Source organism: Acanthisitta chloris, unplaced genomic scaffold (assembly GCF_000695815.1).
Source record: "Acanthisitta chloris isolate BGI_N310 unplaced genomic scaffold, ASM69581v1 scaffold1772, whole genome shotgun sequence".
Lineage (NCBI taxonomy): Eukaryota > Metazoa > Chordata > Aves > Passeriformes > Acanthisittidae > Acanthisitta > Acanthisitta chloris.
Genome location: NW_008660980.1, coordinates 78,774 through 95,204, shown reverse-complemented (window position 1 = coordinate 95,204; position 16,431 = coordinate 78,774). Strand labels below are relative to the sequence as shown.

The 16,431-nt window shown below is 35.4% G+C and overlaps 1 protein-coding gene across 1 annotated transcript in view; it reads right to left on the bottom strand.

Annotated features, from left to right (window-relative positions):
• The window catches only part of LOC103797807 (docking protein 6), a 94,802-nt gene that overhangs the window by 29,162 nt on the left and 49,209 nt on the right, over positions 1–16,431 (bottom strand). The window contains exon 4 of the mRNA XM_009070039.1: positions 12,249–12,366. Within this exon, the coding sequence (XP_009068287.1) occupies positions 12,249–12,366 (118 nt within the window). The remainder of the gene's footprint in view (positions 1–12,248; positions 12,367–16,431) is intronic.

Below are 16,431 nucleotides of genomic sequence, written 5' to 3'. Positions count from 1 at the left end.
TACCTATCAAAACATTTTGAACAAATGTGAACTATTTCAAGGAGTGTCAGTTCAGCATTCTGAATCACAAGAGCCACTGGCATCTCTTACCAAGCAGCAGGAACTTTCAAACTGGACTTAGCATTTTGTCAAATTACAGTCGTACTCCGTGCATCAAGATGATCATAAGGAAACAAGGCAACATGTTAATCAAGGCACTGCTGCCACTTATAACAATTTATGTCTCTCAGTTGTGCATCAAATCCATGCAGGGATACTTCTCCTATTACAAATATTTTTCAAACACAAAGATCTTTCATTAAATTCGAACTTGGAGGTATGAAGACTTTCCACTTAACAATTTTCATTAATATCACTGAGTGTGGACTGCCAGGTAGACTTTCTTCTTGCCCTTCACTTTTTAGTGTACTGATGGTCATAGCAAATACGAAAAACCTGAATTGCTTATTACCTTACAGAAAACTCTTCATTTTGGTCTAATGGTGCAATATTGTGGCAACCATAATTCTTCCATTGTGATCATCCAGATCAGAAAATATTTATTTTTGTCTTTATGCCTGAAGTGCTTGTTCTTAGGAAAGGAGCTTCTAGTTATCATGTGGCAGTAACTGTGCCTATTTGCACTTTCCACAGACACAAGACTTAGTGCACAGCAAATACCAGCAATATTATTTTGCACATGGCCAAAATGCCAACAGAAAAAAAAAAAGTCGTAGTTTGGTATACAAAATAAAACATAAACACATCTGCGAAGCAAAGGATACTTTAGAATGACAAGATTGAGTTTCAAATGAAAAATACTTTTAGTGCATTAAAATGGTAATTCTGAACTACTGCATTTATGAAAGTAGATCATACGAGTACAGAATAATAACTGTGGTGAAATAATCACTTCTGATAAGTTATGTAGGGTATAAATAAAAATACATATCTCTTTAGCAAATGCACTTAGAGGTCTCTTTAGAAAAGCTATGCTGACCTAGAACAGATTGGGATCTGACACTCATTTTGTTCTTCCATATGATTAGGAATACTGGGCCTAATTGTCACTAACTATATTTATATCAGAGACATTTGAATAATAGGGAATTAATCCATGTATGGTCCACAAGAAATGAAAAAATGTTAGATGGAAAAGAACTGGGATGAGATTTTTACAGAAATATAATGTACACTGGACAACAAATGTCTGACACAGATGACTTAAGGAGATTTACAATATGCTGCACCTGACCATATACTTTACACAAATAATCACATGTGATAATATGATAGGTAACATGGCTTTCTGTTGAACTCCAATTTTCACTGAATAATTTTTTCGATCTAATACACATTTCTATGAGGAAAAAACCTGCATGTGAGTTATTCAAGTTTGCAGCTATTTAGCACTGAATATGTAATTTACAAGACATATAATGCACATATTCAGGGTCTGGCACATCTTGATTAATTTAGCTATATAGTTTAGAAGAGATTTCACATTGAAATAACATCTGTGTTACACCAGTGCATGCAAGAGTAATGTATGATAATATGTGACACATCTTAACTATGATTATACATTTAATTTTTATCTGCAGAATATTTTTAAAAAAGTTTCTTTCAGGTTTGAAAATCCTGTTAACATTTTTGTATGAGATCTTTGGGGAATGAATCATGTACTTAATCCATGAGTTTTTTATTCTGTTTCTGTTAGTAAAACTCTAGACCAAAAGAACCCCACCTGTAACTATATGCAAAATTTTTCTGTTAATATATTTGTGTAAGCAAAATAAAGATTTCGATTTCAGACAAAATGCTATGAACTAATTTTGAATAGTTTTCTCCCAGGAAAAATTCTCTGGAAAAACAACTCTGGGTTAATGGCTTCAGTGGCTACTTTAAGAAACGACCAACTTCAAACTGTATGTACTAAAACTGTACACAAACTCTAGCACCATGGTCAAAGAACAGTGCTTGGTTGTCAGATGAGAGATGTCACAATAATTGTCAGATGTCAATGCTTCTATCCCAGGCTGGCGCAAGCTGCAGATGCTGTGCAAACAGTTAGAAGGTGAGTCATGCTGCCTCTGAGAGCAAGGTAATTTACTCTTCTGAGGTCAGCAAAAACAGGGTTCAAAGCTGGTTCTGTCTATCACTTTGGTACGAAAAATGCTTTTAAGCAGCAACTCACAGCGTTTGGTGTTAGAGCTCCTTCTGACTAAGGGCTGTTTTCAGAGTGATAAGAGCATCATCACTCCCTTACTGTTGATGCTGAATATTGCTTTACTGAAAGTGTGATGAAATGGACTCATTCTCTAGGTATTAACCTATAGTGCAACACTGTATGTGTTGGCACAATTTCATGCTATGTGATGGTACTGAGAAGGCTTTATTAAACCATTTAACCATTTCCGCAGCTGCAGTGATAGTCTCAATTTTGATTGCTTTATTTTGTTTGTTGCTTTTAATTTTTGTCTAACCACACTGGTGTAAAAAAGTAAGAAAAAGAAATTTCTTTCATATAAAGTAAGTGTGTAGATGTTTTATCACATAAAATGCATTGAGATCCCTGACTATCAGAATAAAGATTAACTTCAATCAGAAAGGCTCTACATAATTACACGGGCCACCGAAGAAATGCTCAGAAGTGAGGGTTCTGTTTCTGCTACAGTGATCTGTGGACATGAGTTATAGGGAAAGGTTTTCATCTTGCTAGGTCAGCAGAATTTGTAGTGTTTTTTTCCTGAGTAAGGATGACTTGCAGCAGCTGAGGACCAATGACAACAACAAATTAACTTCTCTTTCTTGTCTAATTAAGAAGGTTTTCTTTTCTATCTTGCATGGTTTTGAATATTTAAATAAAATGAATAAGCATCTTATATTCATAGCAATGAGACTATTCAAATCTTCTGCACATTTTCCCTTGTAATAGTAGTTATGCACTAGTATAATGTCATTCATGTCCCTGGCAACATTCCTATTTACTGCAATTTAAGCAAAAAATAAGACACACTATGAAGATAGAAGCTTAAATTGTCCCCTCTCCCTTGGTATTTTATTACACAATAAACACCACTACAAAATCTATGGCTTATTACTACAGTTTGATACAAGACTGAAGTACAACTAAGGTAGTAAGAGTATGGAAAGAGACACATTCTTTACATTTCTTCCATCCTAAGACACTGTGGTGCCTGTCCAATCCATGAGCATGGAATGGATTGTTCTTTGCTTTGAAATGCTGGCTAGCAAATCGGGAAACAGTACAAGACGATAAAGCTCAAGAAAAATCCCTTCTCCTCATTCTTACACTAGATGGAGAGAAGATCTATGGCCTAGAAGTTACATGAATCTTGGAGCCACAGGCATTGAGAAGAGACCTTCTCATTGGTATCTAGAGAGTCAAAAGGCATTACTAGTGCATGAAACCCAGTATATATTAGGAGTGAAAAGCCACACACTGGTATAGATAATGTCCAGCATTGACTGCCACTGACTCAGTTCCCCTCCTCTCTCATTTATTTGTTAAAAATGGCTTGTCTTAGTTAATACATGGTGAAAGCAGAAAAACAAGACTCTTCAGAAAGACTGACATTTAACCAAACTGCACTTGTTTGATCAGAGGAAAGTGTTTCTATAAGAGGCATGAAAGGAGTGAAAAACTGCTGAGCTATTTCTCAGAATTAAATACCTGCTCCAATGAATGAGGAATAATGAGACAGTTGACAAGACTGAATGAAACACATTTCCATTTCCCAACCCAGAACAGGTTATCTTTTCCATCATAAAATGCCTGTGACATCAAATGCTTGGCAATGATAGGACTGTCATCTCACAAACAGAAGCGCTGCAAACCTGCTGAGACATCCTGGAACATTCCAAGAGCATTAAGGGACAAAAACAAGTGGCCACAACCAATGATGTTGCATTTCTAAGAATTAAAATGAGAATAAGATTTTTCAAATTAAAACCTTCATCACTTCTGCAAACTACTCTGAACCACACTTTCAGTAACAACATTATTAGCGAATATTCCCAAAGCCTGGGATGTCCACATATGAACAGAGGAGCTAGAAAGCACATTTGAATACCTGCATTCCTGGTTTGATGCCATCAGTCCATGACCAAGTAACTAGGAAATCTGACAGCTTCCCAGTACACACCATAACACAGCATGCAGAAATCTTACTGAGAAACTAAAACTCACTCCTATTTTAGTGGGTAAGCATATGGAGGCAGAGGTGCTACTGTGGCACGTGCACAATAAGTATTTAGGACAAAACATTCTATGACAGTTATCTACTTATACAGATGTGTGGAAAAGTGGCAAAATGAGGTAAAAATGAAAATTTGCTTCATGCAGTTTTCACTAACTTCCATGGAGAAGAACCGTACCCAGTAATAACAACTTTACAGAATTTTAGCACAGAAAAAAAATAAAGCTGATAGTGTTTAAATGCTTAATTAGTGGAATGCAAGAACAATAAGCAGCACTGTAAGCCAGGGAAAGAATATTTTTCTTGGAAGCTGAACCCAAACAGCTGATAAAAATCCTCTTTCAATTATATTTCATTCAGGAATGATAAAACATGTTGTATAGCTATGACGAACTAGCCATGTGTCTTCTTCTGGATGAAAACATACCTTTGTACAATTCTCAGCTAAGTATTCAAGTGATAAAATCAATACTTTGAGTGCATGATAATAGTGGCTGCAAGTACGTGGCACCTATTCAGATCATATCAAGCAGCTTTGGAACATCCTGCAGTGGTTGTATTGGCCTCAATATAGAGAGGGAAAATAAAGTCATTACCAGCAGTGGCAGTCCCTAGCAATGACTGTCTATCCCCAGGGACAGAGATGGGTTGGAAAAGATCCTGCTTTCTATCCTGAATGAGGATGAAATTACAAGGATGACAAGAGACAGAGAGAAGATGCATCCCTGGTTTCTTAGTCAACACACTCAGGGCAGAAAAGCCTCACTGGCACAGGGCAACAAGCTATGCCTCACCATTCACAGGCTCCCGGTTTTCCACCACTTCCTTGTGCTGGGCTTAGGGATGACATTAGTGCACATGGGAGGAAAAAAGACACTGCTGGGAACACAATCACGTATGCCATGATACATCACACAGACTACCAGCTGAGAGAAAATAACCATGGTGCAGTCCTTGTGCATGTAATCTTGGCCTAGTGACAATGACATAAATAACTGAGTCATTAATGAGAGTAGTAAGGATCTTATAATTTTAGCCTCACTCTCCTTTGATATTTATAATGTAAATTCCAGAGCATGCAACTCTAGTTTCTACCAAATCCCTTCTCTCTTATCTCTTTCCCAGTCTGTTATTGCATTTCCTTTTCTTCCATATAGCTTTATAACAGAATATTTAATTTGCTCTTAAACTCAGGGCAATGAACCGTTCATTAAAAGCATTTCCCAAAAGGCATCTTCAAAGAATTTTGAAGGATAAATAAGTATCCGGCAGCCAAACAGCAAACTTGCTTCTAGCATTCAAACATGGAACTGCAAGGAGTTACCAGACTTCAGTTTTGGAAAAGATGAAGAAGTTTTACTTTGGTGGAATCTTCCTAACTCTGCATTGAGAGGACATTTCCTTTGTTATTCATAGTTCTTAATTCTGTGAAATTTATCTTAGTTTCTTACAATGTATCATTTTGATCAAATAAAAAGTTGGCTGGATATAAAAATTCACCAAGATGAAAAGGATTTTTTGAACAGAGAATGAAAGACATTTTAAGATTTTTTGAACATTTTTTTTTTTCTCTACTGAATAATACTATGATTTTTTAATCAGTTCTGCACAGCTGAAATTCACTATGGAGTTAAAAGTATAACCAGTTCCTGCAAAGAGATAGTAAAGAAAGTATATATTTTTGCCCAGGTAATTTTTCCACAGATATGCAGGCCTCCCCTCACCCCAAATTATCTTAAAGAGGGTTTAATCATCCATGATTTTGAGTAATAATTTGACTGCTTTGTCAGCAGAGAAATATTTCAATTTGTCTTGAAATGACACAAATGAACCGACAATCTTCTTGATTCTAACTGTGATAACATACTTAACACAAAATCAGATAGTCATAGCTAGAGCCGTCTGGATTTACTGGTGAAACAATTTAATAGAAGAAAAGCAGTTTTAACAAAATTGATCTTTGACAAGTATTTCAATTTTCTTTGATATAACATCTTATTCAGACAGCCCAATACCAGCTGACAGCATCCATGGAGCTTCTTATGCCTATTGTCTCACTACACATATATTTTTTACATTGAATTACAGCTCTCATGATACACTGCAGGTCCTGGAATTTTACAATATAGCAGAGAGATCACATGACTGTAGCATAACTGTACTGAGTCTTAAGCAAACTCAGGGTAAGATTCCTGGTTTCACTGAAGTTAAGCTAGGGACAAGGCTTGATTTGCTTCTCACACTTTGAGTGAGAAGCTATTGTCAACACATTTTTATGAAGTCATTAAGACAAGATGTAAAAAGAGATTTATAACTAAGAATCTGTATAGTTTGCACTAAAGAACTTAAATTTGTTGGGTTTTGGGGGGCGGAGGAGGCAGACAATATTTAATTGCTCTTCTTACATTGTTTTGGCTTTCAGTTCTAAGTTGAGACCACAGTGACTTCTCTTTCTGGTCTAGCACAGAATAATGCCATTGACAAGTGATCTCACTGAAGGACCATCTTCTGAGAGAAGGGCATAAAAATATAGAGCTTAAATGAAATCAGAACTTCTGAACTTGACAACGAAATATGCTTTATTACTTTTTTTTGGCTCCCCTCCTAATTTTCATGGCTCGTATTTGCAGCAACCCCTTAACTCAGCAATGGTTTATCAGAATGAACTGGAATATGCCAAGATACTCTTTAAAGCTTGTCAGTAATACTCTTAATTAGCTACAGCAATCACTGTTGAACAAAATGAAGTTTTGCTTTACTAGTTTCTGAGTAAGACACGTCCCACTTCCAGTATAGCATTTTAAAATCAGTCTAGTGATGCACTACCTTGCACAGAAATTCAGAGCTCAAAAGGAAAGGATCAAATTGACTGCGTAAGACTTGAGAAGTCACATAATACAGTCATTTTAAATAATGTAGCTCTTATGCAGTTTCTACCCAGTAAGTATCTTGTTTCAGGTGTCCTTTATTCATATCTCAAATTTTATAGGCTTCATTTACTAATGTGAAAGTCCTGATGAGATTCAGCAAAGGAAATGGGAATGTGGCAGGCTATAAAGCATTTCAGCTTTAGCTGCTGGTAGACACTTAGTGAAACATTACTGAGTGATCAGGTTTATATAACAGATATATTCTAACATTTTATGTTATTCACATTATTCAGGCACCAAGATTAGATGGGGAAATGGATTCTGTACTCTATTGCTGGGCATATGAACAAACAATGGAAATGCCAAAATGACAAATGCTCTCCCATTCATTTTACATACTTTAATTTGCAGAAAACTGCAGAAGCCTGCATCAGAATTTCCTGCAGGATTAGCTTAAGGAGGGTTGAACATGATGATTCAAACCCCTCTAAATATTTAGCAACTCAAATATTCTCTAACTATTTCAGTGACATATCAGAGTTTCTACTTTGAAAAGACTGAAAACCTATGTAGCTGTGTATGAATTGGTCTCCCTTTTACTTACAAACCTTTTAGATGAAAGGGCTAACACAACATATTATTCAAAATATTTTTAAAATAAAAATGAGAAGAATGAGTTGTCACCTAACAAGGTCAAAAGACAAGGGGCAATGCAGGATTGCTTACCAAGGCCAAAGAGAGCTTCCCTCTCTTTTGATTTGGAAACCAAGGTTTATGTTCCTTGCACCTTTAGTGTGAAATACAAAAGGTATTGTATATCAACAGCAAAATTCCTACAGGCTTCATTAAGGCCATTTTTTATTTCTGTCTAGTTTTGGTTTTGACATGTAGTTACAAGCTTAAGTTATGTTTCCAAATTAAGTCCTGTCTCATTGACGACTATAGCTTTATTTCTCAAAATTCCTCGCTAAGTTAAAAAATACGACTCTATCACTCAGCAGGTATCTTAGTATTTTTCCATGTAATTTAATTACCTTGATACAGGTTTATAACAAAATGTAGTAATAATCTGTGATAGAGCAAATAAGCATTTGTTATAAGCAAATTGTGATAAGCAATTGTTGTGGAAAAAAGCATTAGTGTTCTCTTTAAAAGGAGAACGTGTAAGATGCTACTGGTGCAATTCTTACACAAATATATGCTCCCTCACGTGAGTACTCTCACAGAAATGAATAGGATTGCTTATGTGGGTAGGTGTTCATCACTTTGAGTATGGATAGCAAAACCAAAGTCCAAAAAACGAGTACAAACCAGATCAAACACAACGGGAGTGACTGCAAGCGTTTCTTAATTTTGAATTTCTTGGAGAAAGGCCAGGCTGTAATTAGATTTTCTGAACATAATTTCCTCAGGGATTTCAAGAACTGCAATACAAAAAGCTACTGCATGTTTCAATACTAAAATTTCATTTGGCCTGATCTGTGTTTAACATTTGTACCATCCAAACTCTACAGAGCAAGAAATAGTTCTTCAGATAGCAAAAAATTCAGTCTATGATCCCTTTTTCATCCTAAACAAATTTAAAGCCCTAAATGCAAATTAAAAAGTATCTTATGTATTAATACTATTTATTATCTTCTGTTGTATAAAAACATATGTGGTTTGTTTGACAGTTTTTAATATCTTGCATAACAGTGCTAACATTTTATGCTAGGTATTAGCAATAAACAATGAGCTATAAGGAAACATACAAGGTATTTTTTCCATGCTTACATGGCTCCTGGATTTTTTTCTTCTTAACCATAATTTCAGTTAAGAAGGTTACTCTTGGCTTCTAATTTTTGTGCTTTTGTACACCTTGATGTATAGGAGAGCATAACATAGCAATGAATGTTTATCTTCTGTTAGGCTCCAATTCTTTAAAGAGTTGTCTATTATTTATGAAAATGTACAATACATTTATGCCAAACTTGCGTATGCACAAAAATGGTGTATAGTTTTTTCTCTTTTTTTCTCTGTTAGTTAAAATATTTTTGATAAACAATTTCTGAACTGCAATTAAAGGCAATATTTGGATTATCAATACATACACTTTAGAAAGAGGCATTGTGATTTGTAAAGCCATGGGTATCAGTTGGGATTTTAAGTAAAATCACTCCAACACAGAAGTTTAGGTCAGAATTTAACCTGATGACTGTAAAAACTTTGTGCTGTTTTCCAGCGTTGCAGCAATTCCCCTTTTTATTGTGCAGCACTGGGCTTCGCCCCATGCCCAGTACCACGTCAGATGGACAGGAACAGTGCTGAAAGGGCACCACTGAGTCAGCTAATGAGGCCCCAAGCCACAACCTCCACAGCGGCTGCAGATCGTGAATGGAAACTGTCAGACCTGCAGCACTGTACTGTGAAATTGGAAGCAAATACTGGTAGTGATGTGCTGCCACTGGTAAAAGATAACCACTAAGTTGTTCCTACTGACAAGATTAATTAGACAACTAAATTACTACTTTTATCTCAGCAGTGCAATCAAGAACTGAAAGAGTGCAAGGAAGAAGCAAATGGAAGAAAAGCCATATAAAGACAGAAACCAGCCCATCTCATTTTAAGATATTTTGTGCAACCTGTGTTCCTTTAGCAGTATTATTCTGCATATTAATCTCTACAGATCTTTTACATGTAAGTATTTTCATGGGCTAATGGGAGGTGATAGACCCAATACCCATTTATTGAATTGCCTTTTCTCATCTGAAATGTCTTTAAAGAAAGATGAACCACAACACCCCCCCCCTTCTAACTCCACAGCATATTCATTATCAGATCAACTCACACTACTAATTAAGTTAAATTTGACTGCTAAATAACTCCCAAAGAGCCAATTTATCTAAGGTAGTATGAGCATATCTTCATTTCTCCTTATACATCACCAGCTGTTATTAATTAAATACTAGTCACTTCAGACTGCAAGTTTGAAATAATTGCCACTATGGAAACACTTGTACTTAACAGTGAGCTTGGCTATTACTTTACTGATATTGATAGTAGTCTGAATATAGGTAGACACCATTCCAGTTATTTCATTTTAGAGTTTGTGAGATATTCAGAGGCATGTGGGGAATTTTCAAATTTGTTTCTTGAATGTAAAAAGCTTTATCATAAATACCCATGAAGCGCAGAACTGAGTTTGAAGGATTACTCTCTAAAGAAAATGTCTCCTCTCTGAGGGTGTAATATACCTTTTCAAGCTCAGAGATCACAGCAGCAGAAAGTGATTTTCCCCTCTGCAACAGCTCCTCTCAGCTGGCTTCTGTACTAAGGTGAGGGTTGAACTGGTGCTTGCAATCTGCTTCCTTGCTACCCACCTTCCACCCACATCTATGAAGCATCTGTGGGCTGATGCTTTGACAACCCTGCTGCGCGAAGACTATCAGTATGACAAAGTATTAGGAGGAAAAGGTGTACTTTGCACTCCAGTTTCTGGACAAATACACAGCATTTAATTAGTCATTGCAGCAGAAGGTTCAAAGAGGTCTTCATTACAGATAATGAATAATATTCTTGCATGGAAAGGTTTTGCAACCAAAGGGAGACAAAACTGTCCTCTGGATGCATTTCTTAGTCCACTGGTAAGACTGAACTAGTCTTTCTTGAAATCACCTGCATTTTCTCAAGTTTCAGTCATCATAGTACATGTAATAAAAATGAAAATCTTAAGTTTGAAATATTTATTAATTCCATGTTTCAGTGGAAGTGTGAATAAAATCTGCACACTTCCAGAAAGTCTAATTCTTCCATCTTTAGTAATACACTTCCAACACATTGAATTCTGCACAGCTAGTTGGTATAGACATTAAACTAGTACTTGATATATAAAGTTTTGCTTTCCTTTACTCTGAAGGCCATTTACATGAAAAAAAGAGATTGTAGAGAACGAACAACATTCCATACATTCATCTCACTTCACGTATATCATGACATGTTTACTATCTTGTTGATAAACATAAGACAGACACAACATGAACACCAGAAGAGCAACTCTAAAATCTCTACAAATAAATATTTCATTTGAATTTTTATTGTGTTCATGAAAAAATATAATGAACATTTTTAAGGTGATCTAGAAGCACAATATTTTCATAAACAACTTCTGGAAGATTATTTTCTTTTTTCCATTACTGATATTTAAATGTGAGACTATGACCGTAGTTAGAAATCAACTTTGTTGTATGGGAGACAATGGGAAACAAATGTTGTACCTTTTAATGAGCTGAATTCACAGCCGACCTGCTGGGTTTAATTTATGCAATAATTTACGAAACAAAACCGTGAGTCTTTCATCTATGTACTGCATTTCACTTATTTTCATGGAAACATGTACTGTTTTCTTGCATTTGGTACTCTTGCTTGTGAGCAGTTTCTAACCTCCTATCTAAATATAAATTGCTTATACAAACAGATTATTAAGAGAGAAGTGGAACAAAATCCTTAAGGCCTTTAGAAAGAATACAGATGAATGTGTTTATGAAAGGCCATATTGAAAAGTCTACATTTTAAACGTAACAATAATTTCAGTTTCCTAAAAGATACAAATCAATTTCAGCTTAAAAGCAGTGAATCATTATCATCAAGTTATGTTAATTATAGCATTTAAAGGCTTAAGGAAATCTAAACATATTGAAGAATACTGCAGACAGAAAAGAGATGAGACGTCTATACAGAAGGCCTGTAAGTTAGTTGAGTCAACAGTTCATATATATGATTTGCCAAGCAAATTCACCAAGAATAGCTCTTATTCCTAGAATTACTTTGTTTTAATCTTGCAACTCATATAGCCACTTTATGTAGATTTAATGAGGCACCCTGAGGTTGCCCAAATACTTGCCCCATCTTATTGGAAGAAAATACTAAAACAACCTGACATTCATTAGCTACTCAGAAGCTACATTGAGCTAAATTGTCTATCCAGCTTTATGTGGTGATTCTGGGAATAATTTTCACCATTAGTTTACAAAATTACTAAAAGAAAGTTGCTTTATGTAAATTTGGGAATCCTACTGAGGTTCCTGACAATTGATAAAATGAAATGGAGAGAAAATAACCAGTGCAAATAAAAAGCAATTTGCATGAGTTCTGGTCAAATGGAAAGAAACTAATGGACATAGCATTATAAGCAACTTGCCTTGTAAACTGTAGATTTCTCCAACGCTGTTCTGCCGGGTGATGTGATGCCAATATGCACTACGAGGAAGTGAGATCGACTTGGATAAAGTCATTGGTTCAGACAGACTGGTCTGGAGCTAAAAGCCAAAGCAAACATAAATGGAAGATCACACATAAGCATACTTGATAGTTAATAAAAAAACTGTAAATTGAATCTATGTTGTCATGAAGATTCTATTTCCTGGATTACCACAGGTTTTATACTATCATTTAAAACAGTGTTATAAGCATTAGCACTGTGAATGTTCATGGAAAAGCTGCAAAAGTGTTTTTGGGCATACAGGTTCATTAGCACAGGTTAATATCAGGATATTGGACTATGTCCCTATTCATCTACAGCTACTCTTGTTACTGCCAGGATTTTGCTATTTTCTTCTTTAACTTTATGACAGTGATGAATTAGCATATGCCTGAAAATTTAAACCCCTCTACAATCACATTTCTTTTTGGTCATTTAACCTGCATATTGTATTGAATACACATAAAGATGCTAAAAGGGAATCTGAGACAACCAGCAGAGAATTAGCAATGAAGATTCATTAATCTCCTAATCCTCCTTTGAAGTGGAGGCATCTCATCACCAGTGGCAGGCTCCAGCATCAAGAGAAAATTTTCCTGGTCTGGGGGACTTCATGTAACCGAAACTGTGAACTGCATGGTAAGCATCCCTGTGTCCAAGAGCCACAGCACAGAAACCTAACAGGAGGAATGTAAACCTTATTTGAGAGATTTGTGTCTCCAACAAACTATGGATGTGAGTGAAAAACTATAGAAAAAAAACACTATAGAAAAAAAAAGAAAGATAAAGGATCGTGCTTTCTGACAACCCCTTTGGATAATCCCATATAAATTATGATTTCTGGATCTAGAAGAGATGAAAATGCACCAACAAAATATTTTTTATGTCTGGCTTTAGAGAATATAAAATGTGATCAATAAATTCTGGGATCTAACAAATCATGATAAGATTGTGGGCATAATTATTTTTGGAGGATGTCTGGAAGAATCAACACAGAAGGATCAAATGTCTCTGAAGATTTAGAACGAAAACCCTCTTAATTTCAGGAGTGGCACCAGGATGGTGAGGGTGGTACTCTGAAAAGGTGTGCCCAGAAACTCACATTTTTAGAGTCTCCAGCCACAGAGCAGAAGGTATTCAAGGTCCAGATTATTTACTGCAGGCTAATGATTGACTCCTAGGGATTCCTATTCACAACCATAATGCCAAATTAGAAAAACTGCCCTTTTTACCTGTACAAGCTCATGCTATTCTGTAATTAAGAAAACCTCAAAACCAAACAAAAAAAACCCTTTTAGAAACAGTATCCTCTCAAAGATCTAAAATTATTTACATTTTGAGCATTAACACACACTGATGTGTGGCATGTATTTTTCATCAATATGCTGCAATTACTTCTGCTGTTGTTTTCTCCAGAATTGACATCAAAATTATTCCCTGTCTATGGCTAATGTCTTTTCTACTAATTTATAGCCAAGTATTACATTTCATTTGTCAGTGGTGCAGATTATCACTGGAAGCTACTAGATAAGAAGTTAAGAGCTTCCAGAAACACTTCCACCATTAAAAAAAGTTTCAAATCCTTATCACAGGAACTCTATTTTTAGGGAGACTTGAGGATTTAAAGTTTATGGATATGCAGTATTTCCTTTATTGTAGAGACCAGGACAATAACAAAACATCTAAAATGTTTTACCACATAAGTATAGCAAGGGTAACATGGCTAACGTCATTGAGTAAGAAACATACATAAGAACATGTCACTTCATTTTTCAAATTTATTCACCCAGAAGGTAAATTAAAGTCTTGAGACAACAGGAAAAACTTTTTCTTAGTATGCATTCAGAAAAAAAATCATTCCAGTTAAGAGAACCACTGTGACTATGGTTTATTATTATCGCAAAGCTAAATCCATGGACTGAATGGAAGTGGTTAAAGTAATATAATTATTCCTAATCTGAGGTGATTAGTTCTTGCATGATCTGACCAACACTGATGAAGAAGAACTTTATTTGAACATGTCAAAGCTTTGGAAGAATTAAAGAAAAAAATCTGTTCTCATTATAAATTAAGGTAAGAAATTCTCTAGCACAGAAGATTTCACTGCAAGTGTTAACAGTACTTTGTTGCCTCACATTCTCTAATTAAAGAACAACTTCTGATATCACCTTTTGGGCAAAAAGTATCACCATATGCTAACTGCAATAGGACCAGATGAACCACATTTCTTTGGGGATTCCATAAAGAGAAAATCCAATTTCTAGTTTATTAAAATACCATCCTCAGAATAGAAAACACTTTAAAATACAGCATCCATGTTTTTAATTTGAGACTTTAAAATAGAAATATAAATGTATGGATTTGAAGACCTTATCACCTTGTATATCACATAAAGGATGATAATATTGTAGCACATTAGTTTGTCCATGAAGTTATTCCCACTGAATGGTAGAACACTCACTTTGCCTTTAATCTTTCTTATCTGTATGAAAATCAAATTATTGGTCAAATGTAGTGGACAATGACAGAATACTTAGTTCTACAAACTGCTGTTTGTAAACATATTTCTGTGTTCAAAGAAAATTGGACAATCTAATGAGAGAAACCTACTTTCTCTGGAGAACATCTTAGACTGTGGGTATTTCTGACAAAAAACCTTAAAACGAAGGTGAAGAAAACAGACATAAATATCCATATAATCAGCTGTTCATATACTATGAAATAGCTTTTTGCTATATAAATAATTTCAGGTTAAACTAGAATTTTCCTCAGCTGTAAATGACATTCTGGTAGTTAACAATGTTAAAGTAGAAAACCAAACCAAACTAACAACTTGTAGGTTCAGGAAGATGAACCAGAACTGTTTAACTGCTAAACAATTAGACACTCAGGTTTAAGATCTCTGGTGTTCCAGACCAGTGAAAGAGATCACGCTCAGTAAGTTCGGAGACTTTGTCCTAGATACTCTTCCATCTTTTTACTATGCCTCAGAAGAAAACAACTGGCTCCTCCTCTACACTTTTTTAAAAGCAACTAACTCAGAGAATTATTCACTATGGAAAATCAAATCCAAAAACCTTTAAATTTTCTTCCTTTCTCAAAACATGTAGACCATCAGTTTCCTATCCTTAATTTACCACAAATATGATTTAAAATATATTTTAAAATTATTTCACATATCTCATTAAGCCCATTTAACATGTAGCAAATTAAATCAACATCTCTGAGTATGGATCTTTTCTTACATAACAGGCCAATGTTCAGCTGTTGCTTCCAACACTGACACATTTTCCTCAGGGGCTGGCACAACAGGCTCAGATGTATTAGCATCAACTGTACAGAAAGGACCCATAATGGCAGAGATAGTACAGACACACAGGACAAACAAATGCTTTGATCTGGGAATGAATTTGAGATGATTCTGCTCCTATACTCTGCACTGGCAAGATCCTGCTTGGAAGACTGAGTCTGTCTCTGGAGTGCTCAATATAAGAAGGACAGGAATTTGCTGAAGCAGATCCAGAGGTGGGACATAAAAGTGATCAAAGGGCTGGAATACCTCTCCTATGAAGACAGACTGAGAGATCTGGTGGTCAGACTGGAGAAGAGAAAGTTTCAGGAACCAAAATATTAAGTCATATGAAGCTTTTGCTTTGTCAGTGACAGCTCTATAATTCTTGAAGGTCTATTTGATTAAAATAGAAATAAAAAATAATAAAAAGAGACTATTAATGCCTCTCTCTAAGTACTTTCCCATATTTTTCATTATTGTGCTTCCATGAGACAAGGCTTAAGGACTAAATTTTCTTTTAATTCCCATAGGCCATCTCCATTGACTTAGATTTGTTACTCTGATATCAATAATGAATACAATTCCAAGAATGGAGCCTGTTAACTGTATTAGGGTTCTGAGCTTTGATCTCTTTAGCATACTATTCTCTCATTTTCTTTTTGTACTAAAAAAGTCAAAACACGGATGGTGACAGAAAACACATTTGGCTTGGGGAGACAAACTGAACAATATACAGTTTATTCCATTTTTTTTTAGCCTGCAATAAAGACAGTTTGCTTTTTACAGATATGCTCTGAAAATAGGTTAGTTTCTTATGGATAAAAAGCCCTG